General features: G+C 42.3%; 1 protein-coding gene across 1 annotated transcript; it reads left to right on the forward strand.

Moving 5' to 3' along the window:
- Positions 1 to 810: 810 nt before the first annotated feature.
- On the forward strand, positions 811 to 1,802 carry LOC136465606 (cytochrome P450 76M5-like). The gene is made up of 2 exons (XM_066464273.1): positions 811 to 1,698; positions 1,797 to 1,802. Exons 1-2 carry the CDS (start codon positions 811 to 813, stop codon positions 1,800 to 1,802), a joined length of 894 nt encoding a protein of 297 aa, XP_066320370.1.
- The last annotated feature ends 7,760 nt before the right edge of the window (positions 1,803 to 9,562 follow it).

Below are 9,562 nucleotides of genomic sequence, written 5' to 3' on the forward strand. Positions count from 1 at the left end.
AACCAAAATCGACATGGGCTTTGAATTCTGTTGGGCTAAAATCGCGCAGGCCCAAAACAACTCGATAGAGCTGGTGGATTGAGCTGCGTTGTCATTCTTCTTGAAATCTCAGCGACGAAAAGTGCTGGCGGCGGGCGGCTGCGACCCTGCGACTTGGCCTGAGGTACGAAACAGGAGCTGCAAGCCATGAGGAAGATGCGGACGCAGCCACCTTGGGCCATCTGCGCGCTGGCCAGGTATTGTCAGAATGTCAGCAGCCTTCGATTAGATTAGATATGATTTGGTTCTTTCTGAACAAAGCAATACCGATGAGCATCTCTGTACTCAAGTTCGTGATTAAACTATACCGATGAGCATCTCTGCATCTCTGAACTTTTGATTTATGTTCAGGATGAAAAAAAAATCATGATGGAAAAAAAATGCAGAAGTCCATCTTATTATGTCAGTGATTTCTCTTGCCCATCTTATTATGGCAGTGATTTCTGTTGCCGTTGCTCATACTGCCAACATTCATACTTGAATAGATTTATGTGAGTTGATTAACGATGCTTGCTTTGTCAAATTTTTATACCTGAGACATGATGGTCGGCATCTTAATACCTAATACTTGACATATTTTTTCTCAACCGCTAAATGACTTAGCCAGCTATTTAGTCCGCTATAGCCTTTCTTAGCCTTTGAGAGAGGCAGCCGCTAAGGGGTTTAGCCCGCTATTTAAAACATTGATAAATAGACTAGTGGCCAGAGGATGGAGCGAGCAACGAGCATGACATATATGATCAACAACCAGCTGTAGCCGGCCGGAATCCGATGGCATCCCAGCTGGTGGTAGCAGTAGGGTTGGCCTTGTGCCTCATCATCATCTCTATGTACGCCTTCCAGCTGATCGCAGACGCTCGCCGCCGTCTACCCCCTGGCCCCTTGCCACTGCCGGTCGTCGGCAATCTCCTGGCCGTTGGACGGGGCAACCCCCAGCGTTCCCTGGCTCGCCTCGCCGAGCGCTACGGCCCGCTCATGTCGCTACGTCTTGGCGTGGTGCCCGCGGTGGTGGTCTCCTCGGCGGACGCCGCGCGCGAGATCCTCCTGAAGCACAACGCGGAACTGGCAGATCGCCCCGTCCTGGACGCCTGGCACGCCCACGGTCACCGCGCCAACTCCGTCATCTCGCTCCCGCCGCACGCCAGGTGGCGCGCGCTTCGGAAACTCTGCGCGACGGAGCTGTTCGCGCCGAGCCGGATGAAGGCGCTGCAGCCGCTGCGGCAGCACAAGGTGGAGGAGCTGGTGCGCTACGTCTCCGAGCGTTCGGCACTCGGAGAGCCCGTCGCCGTCCGCGAGCCGCTGTTCACCGCGTCCATGAACATTGTGTCGCGCACCATGTTCTCCGTTGACCTCGACTCAGCTGGGCTCGGCGATATCGTGCAGGAGGCCGCGGTTTTGGCCGCGACGCCGAACGTGTCCGACTTCTACCCGGCGATCGCGGCTGCTGACCTGCAGGGTGTGCGGCGCAGGATGGAGCCGCTCGTCGCGCATTCGCATCGACTGTTAGACGAGGTGTTTGCGCAGCGGCTGCTGGAGCGGGAGGCTGGCGAGCCACCCAAGAACGATATGCTAGACGCGGTGCTTGATATGGAACATGAAGGGCAGCAGAAGGGGGAGGCCTCTATCATCAATCGTTCAACAATCAAAGGACTGTTCACGGTACACACGCACAGCATATCCTTTTATATATGCAGTATATAAAAACAAATGTTGATATCTTTTTTGCTATATATATAAATTTGGTAAAACTTAAAAAGGTTTGACTGATCCAGAATCTAGGATTACGAGAGTACTAAAAAAATAGATGACGTAGAGGACACATACTACATCTATTTTTTTTATAAGACGTAGGTTGACATGACAAACCGTCTTCCAAATTATACTTTGGTTGTTTATTTTTTTGATATTATATTATTTATTTCTATAAACTAATGATAGTTAGTACATTTGATCATAAATTTAACCGTACAAAGTTTGATTTGTATTATAATAGTTTAAAATTATTAGCTAAAGTATTGATTAAAGATTTTAAACTTTATATATAAATCTTGATACGCGTGTGCACCTTATAAAGAATATGGAGAGAGTAGATGACAAGTAGGCAGATCCAAAACTTATTGGAGTGATTCAAACTCGAGGGAACTACTGCAAGTATAGAGAGCAAGAGCTTCATCTGCAATTAGCCAATTATAGCATTATACAATAACTCGGAGAGCTGGACAACATGCATGAGCAAGTTCGCAGATCGGTAAGGGCAGTCCCAACCCAAATTATGAGATAGTATGTATACATGCCAAATCATGTAAATGCTACACATAGAAACTATGTATATTCTCAAGGAATAGTTTTTTTAAAATCAAATTTTGTACAGTCACATGTCCTACACCATCTACCTATCACAATTTTTTGTATCTTAGTTCCCGTGTAAACATGATTTCTTATCTCAGAAAACATTTTTCTCCTCTTTATTCCCAATGCCATGTCATTATTATTTGCTTAGTTGACAGCCTGGTTAATGAAAAGAAAACCATCTAGTTTCTAGGCTAGAGGGTCGTACGGCTTTACCTTTTTGTTAATACCCTTTACTTTCTCAAAATAAGACGTTACATGAATTTTTTTTTCGCAACATATTGTTCGGAGCATGCAAATTATCGTCAACATTACTAAACTATTTTCAACTATCAGTATAGAAAACTCATATATAGAAAAAAAAGATGTATTAAATAATAAATATATAATTTATTCTCAAATATAGTACCTATTATTCAGTGTTGTAATTAGCAAAAGGCTTTATGAGGCAATAATATTCAAAAAGCATTGTTTTGTCATTGTTAATCGACCATTATTCAGTTGTCAATTATTATTTAGGGTAGCTAGGCACAATAATGTCACTACTATAGAAAAAAGATTTGTAGCAACGGCTCAATTTTTTTTGTAGGGGTGGCAGGGGATGGAGGCACCCCTACAGTGGGCGTGTTCGGGACCCACGAGACCAGCCGCCCCTACAAATGGCTCAATTTGTAGGGGCGGCTCACTCATCAGCCGTCCCGGTGTTACGATTTGTAGGGGCGGCTCAATCATCAGCCGCTCCTATAAATACACGTATAAAAGGCTACAACCTCCTTTTTCCTCCTCGGGTCACTCACTCTTACCCGAGAAAAAAGGCTTGGGAGGCCTTGAGCACCTCCCAAAAATTGCTCTACTAAGAGGGAAGGTTTTGGTCTCAAATCCTTTGATAGAGAGGTTGTAGAAGGTAAAAAAATGTTATTCCATATTTTTTTAAAGTTTTAATGGTTGGTTAGTGAGTAATTAGAGTTTTGCTTTTTTCTCTCTTCTATGATGCTTGAGCTACTTATGAAGCAAATTAGATCCAAGTTTTTGAATGTACTAGGGGTAAATTAGGTAGGGGAACAAGATCATATCCTTATTTAGTTCATGTTTCTTGATTTTAGTGAACAATTAGTTAGTTTTATGGATGATTCATATGCATGTAGATCTAGATCTAGATCTAGGGTTTGGTTTTTTTATTAATTTTGTTTTTATAAATTTATGTTTGATGAAATTGGACTATGGTTTGCATGAAAGATATTGGGTAAAATATAATTGTTGACTTTGAAATTATTTATTGTAATAAACAAATATGTATTTTAATTATTTATGGATAAATAGGCCATTAATTAATTTTTCTCTACCATGGTGTGTTTGTATGCTTCATGTAATTATATTTAATTTATATTCATATATATCTGAAGTATATACAATTATTCTCAAGTAATTATTAATTTGATTTATTTTTATATATATCTGAATAAATAGTCCTTTAATGTTTGTTTTGTTGTTGTAAACGATGGAGTACAGGAACTCTTGGATGTACGGTTCGTTAAGGTTCAAGGCAGGTTTCCGTAAAGAGGTGGATAAATTTATTGAAGCCGCGGAGAAGCATGCAATGACGTTGACAGAGAATAAGGATACAATTATTTGTTCCTGTAAACATTGCAAGAACCGTATGGCATGGACAGATGGACTATCATCGTATCACATTTTATTATGCGAGGATTTATTGAGGACTACACAGTGTGGATTCATTATGGTGAAACAGTTATTGTTAACGACGAGGATGAGGAGGAATACAACAACGAAACCCTAGAATCCCTGCCCAATATTCAGCAGAGCTTGATGCACGAATGGATCCCGAGTTTGGTAATGAACATGGTGGTGATGCTAGTGGTTGTGATGGTAACGACGAAGGTGGTGCCAATAATGATGGCAGAGCACGTGTCGGGGATAAAGATGATTTGGAGGATATGATTCGAGCCCTTAGACCAGAGATTTTAGTAAAGAGCCCGAAAGGTCTAAAAAATTTTGAAATGGTGAAAAAAAGCATCGAAGGAGGCTGTGTATGGTGTTGAAAAGGGTTGTCCGACACACTGGACATTGCTATGTTTTGTGCTTAAGCTACTCATCCTAAAGGCTAAGTATGGCTGGTCAGACTGTAGTTTTAATGATCTATTGCGTCTCCTATCATGGGTGCTGCCACAACCAAACTTAGTTCTCGCCAACACATACCAAGCGAAGAAGGTCATAAGTCCATTGACAATGAGGGTTGAAAAAATCCATGCATGCTCCAACCACTGTATCCTTTTTCGTGGTGAAACGTTCAAGTCACTGGATAAATGTCCTCGGTATGGGGCCAGCCGGTACAAGAACAATGACCTTTACGGTGGGGATGAAGCCTCCATAGGGAAAAAGATGAATAAGAAGGGTATGAAAAATGTGGTATAAGAATCTCAGCCCTCAGAGGACACTCCATTAGGCAATGATGCAAAGCAGAGAAGAATTTCTGCCTTGGTAATGTGTTACCTACCAGTGACCGATCGCTTGAGACGTATCTTCCTAAACCCTAAAGAAGCCACACTCATGACATGGTGGGATGATGAGCACAAGGTGGATGATGATGATAAGATTGCACACCCGGCTGATTGTAGTTAGGGTCAAAGGATTGATGAGAAGCACAAAGAATTCAGCGATGACCCAAGAAATGTACGGTTTGGCTTGAGCACCGATTTAATGAATCCCCTTAATGAGAGGATGAGAGACCAAAACACTTGACTAGTGATCTTGATCATGTACAACATCCCAACATGGTTGTGTCAGAAGAGAAAGTACCTTCTCCTCACTATTCTTATTTCTGGCCCTAAACAACTAGGCATTGATATAGACGTGTTCCTCGAGCCTTTGATGCAAGAAAGGGAGAGGCTATGGAGGCATGGGGAGCCAATGTATGATGCATTCCGAAAGGAGGACTTCATATATAGAGCAATAATATTTGTTACTACCAATGATTACCCCATGTTGTTTGCTTTGTCTGGACAGATCAAAGGGAAGACGGGATGCTTAGTTTGCTTGGATGGTACTACATGGGAGTTCTTGGATGCATCCAACGCTTCTTAAAGACAAGTCACAAGTACCGCAGTAAATTATTCTTTAGATTTTATGACAACACCCCCAAAGATTGAACCCCCTTCGAAGAGACATCATAACGGAGAACACGTATACAGAATGGTGAAGCTTACAATAACTACGATGTGGATGCCGCTATTCATAGACTTTTCTAAGAAGATCAGTGTTGTGGAAAAGAACCTGTCCAAAGACATATTGCCATGGGAATGAAAAGGTGTCAAGGGAAAAGTCATTACAGCGGGCTAGCTAGTTGTTGAACATGGAGTGTTTTTGTGTAAGTGTGTGTGTTTGTAAGACTTCATTTATGCATGTGTGTGAGACTATATATGTCGGTGCGAAAAGTGACCAACAAGTAAATATTTGTAGTTTTACCATACGTTGTGATCGGATGTGGCCTAGCACTCAATGACACATGGTTTATACTGGTTCAGGCAACATGCCCTACATCTAGTTCCAGTCAGTTGGTGACTTTATTCCTGAGTCTAGGTGCTCAAAGTTTGTTGTGGGGTTACAAATGAATGGGAATAAGAAGAGGGTGTTAAAGGTTCGATCGGGCTCTGGACCGAAGGGCCAAGAGTGATGGGAGCTCTTACATGCGCTAAGTATTGGAACATATGCTCTGTGTAGCTTTAGAGTTCTAGAGCTATGGGGCTGTTTGAGTGCTTAGAATGTCTAAAGCTTAGCAGAGAGAGTGAGAATGACCATCCTTTTTTAGGAGAGAGCGCATCCTGTAACACCCCAGGTGTTTGGCTTCCATATTTGCAATTGCATTTCATAAACATGAGCATCATTCATCCATTCATGAGTTTAGAATTGTCTCAAACATGCTTTTGAAACATTGCAACATATTGTTACCTTCTATGTGTGATTGTTTTAGGAAATGAATAGTGTGTAACCCTACACTCAAGTGCAACAGGTGCAACACACTTTAGTGAAACATGGTTAGCTAGTACAATGCCACAAACTCATGAAACACATGAAACATGGTTTTGAAACAGAAGTAACAAAGTCACTTGTTTGTCCTTGTTTCAGTATATGTGATGCTTGATTTTGGTGTGACCAATGTGTGGTGTGGCTAATTATCCTCTTAAGCAACTTAGTTACACTTAGAAGGACATTAGGAATAATGTTCATGTTGGTCATTTTTTCTAATTAGGTTTCCAAGTCATGGTTTGACTATTGTGGACCCCTAGAGCTCCTGAGTTTGACTGTTTAAAAAGTGTAGCTTAGAGTGTTTGCATGTCTAAGCAACCTAAAGCAAAGTTGTAGAAAATTTTATAAGGAACAAACTTTGTTTAGGAGCCAAGTCATGAAAATGTGCAGAACATGCTCTAAAGGGACCCACAAGTCAGTTTTGAGGTCCATTTGAATGCTCTGAAAAATTTCTAAGTCACAAAGCCCATTTCAGTTTTATTTGCTCGACTTGGCGATGAGTTTACTCATGATTCTTGAAGAATTAGGTCTTGATCTTTTAATAGAAGTTGTAGCTGGTACATAGGGGTACAACTTTTATCTTGATGATTTTCGCTAATGATCAAAGACTTGGTAGTTTCAACACGTTGAATGTGCACTGTCAGACGTCGATGGCGTAACTAAATCAGCGCTACAGTGCCGACCGGCAACAGAGACCGGCCACCGCGTGGCTGCCACGCGCCGTGGCCGGCCTGACGCCGCTGCCCGGTGTCCTCCTGCCTCTCTGCTCACTCTTCTTCACCCTCCGTCGCCTTCCCCGCTCATAGCAGCAGCAGCAGCAGCGCGCCGGCTCTGCCATTGCCGCCGAGCACGTGCCATCGCCTAGCTCCCTCGCCACCATGAAAATGCTGCCTCCAGCTAGCCTGAAGCTCCATCGTAGCCTCCTTTAGCTCTTCCACCTCGCCGTTGGGCCGGCGAACCAAGGTAGTGGCCGCATTTTTGGTTTCCGCTGCCACCGTACCTCGCTGGAGTTGGAGCTCACCGTGGCTAGCACAACATAGCCTCTCTCTTGTCCTTCCCTAGCCCTCGTCTAGCCTTCGCCATCGCAAGTAGATGCTCCGGTGATGACGCTACCGCCATTACCGGACCAGCCGCGCTGGAACACGGCCAAGCGCCGCCGTGCGCCATGGCCGAGCCACCGAGCTCCATGGCTGGAGTACTTAGAGGTCGGTAGAGAGCGCGATTAGGGCACCCATCAACGATGGGAGGTCGAGGCGGTCACGTTGGTGCCGTCGTTGTCGCCGGAGACGCTACCGTCGGCGAGCTCCGCTGGTCCCACGCCATCCCAAGCCGCCTCCCCTGTTTCATTTTCACTGCCATGCAGGCCCAGCTGACATGTGGACCCCGCCTGATAGTGACTGTGTAGTCATAGGCTAGTTCAATTATTCCAAGTTTTGATGATATTTTATAAAATCTATATCTAGAGTTTAGTAGCTCCAAATTGGGTGGTTCCAATTTTGTTAGGATCATAGTGAAGTGTAGTATTTAGGAAAAATATGACATGAACACTTGTAGTGGAATTTTTGGATGAACTAAATAGGGACTTGAAATGTGTTTTTAAATGCATGGAAAAATGTTTAAATTATATGTTGAGTTCCTGTGCTCCAAAAATTATGAATTTTTGTTGGTGAGCTATTCTTGCTTAGTAGAAGCTTTGGTAAAAATTAGAGAGTCATTGCATGTATGGTTTTTGAGTTCTAGATTTTCCTTTTATCATTAAATGATCCTTGAGTAAATTTTTGTAATTTATCTAGGAATCCAATGACCATGAAATTTTGTGGGGAATGTCCTAGTACCTTAAGGATGCTAGGAAAAATATAAAATCTGTTGCTTGACACTTTTCACTAGGGTTTCCTAATTATGTCATTTTAAGACTTTATGCCTTGTCATTTTTGTATAGGATGTTATACTTGCACAAATGATTTGAAAATTTTATAGTAGTCTACTTGGAGCATGTGGTACCTACTGTAATTTTTATGATTAAATGGTGTAGTTTTCATATATGTTTACCATTCCCCTAATAAATTAAGTAATTAAAGAAAGGCATTAAAAATAAATGAATTGGTGGTGAACACTTTACTTTCTGGTGTTCTTATGACATGTGTGATAAGTGAGTAGAGTTGGTTTTGTCCAATTATTTGTTTGCAACGTAAGTTAATAAATATTTCCTGGTATTATGTCTTTCTGGATAGTTTTTGGGACTTTACAAAGTTCCCTATGATATTTTGGTTTGCTGGGAATGTGGTGAATACAAAAGTGGTAGATAACTTATGTATCTGGCTCCTGTCAAAATTTGGCGGCATTTGGCCTAGTAGTTTAGGAGCTACAGCTGTTCAAAGTAAGATCACAGTTTTGCTTGCTCTCTGTCTCGTTGGACCTAATTATATGGTTCTGTAAATTTGACCTGGTAAAATTTGGAATCATGTCTTGAGGTCTGAAAATAAATTGTAGGAAATTTCATAAGCTTTCCAAATTGTCTTGTTGCCTGTCATTTTGATTTATAGATCTCCAGTTTTGGTCAGTTTACTATACCACTATATAAGTTCCTATTTTGCTGAAAAATGAATGATTGTGTGTGATCAGTTGCGATGTTCTTGTTGATTGTTTAGGTGCTAGCCTAACTTGAGAACATGCTTAGGTGCAGGTGCTAGGTCCTTAACTGAAGATGAGCAATTATACATTAGGTTGTATAAACTTGGTAAGTTAAAGTGATTTGAATAGAGCTTAAGTTGGAAAATGCGGACTGCAGTAAGCATGTGCATTCCCCGAGCATTTCTAACTTCGTTCATGTGCATCCATGATATTTATCGTGCGCATACATGCAATAGGGTGTGCCGGAGGGAGTGACGCTGCTGGAGTTCGAGGGAGCTAGCCAGGAGGAGGAGCCCGAGGTGCAGGAAATCGACAAAGCAGCTGCCGAGGAGGAATTGCCCGAGTGCCCTGACCACCATCCTTCCTCTTTCCTGAAAGACAAGCCCCGAAGCATATTAAGTCTCCCATGTTTTTACAAATATCTTGAGTATCTCTTATTGTTGATGATGCATTAAGTATAGGAATTGGTTGGAACCAATTGTTGCAGTATATATTCATC

Source organism: Miscanthus floridulus, chromosome 7 (genome assembly GCF_019320115.1).
Source record: "Miscanthus floridulus cultivar M001 chromosome 7, ASM1932011v1, whole genome shotgun sequence".
NCBI classification, from domain to species: domain Eukaryota; kingdom Viridiplantae; phylum Streptophyta; class Magnoliopsida; order Poales; family Poaceae; genus Miscanthus; species Miscanthus floridulus.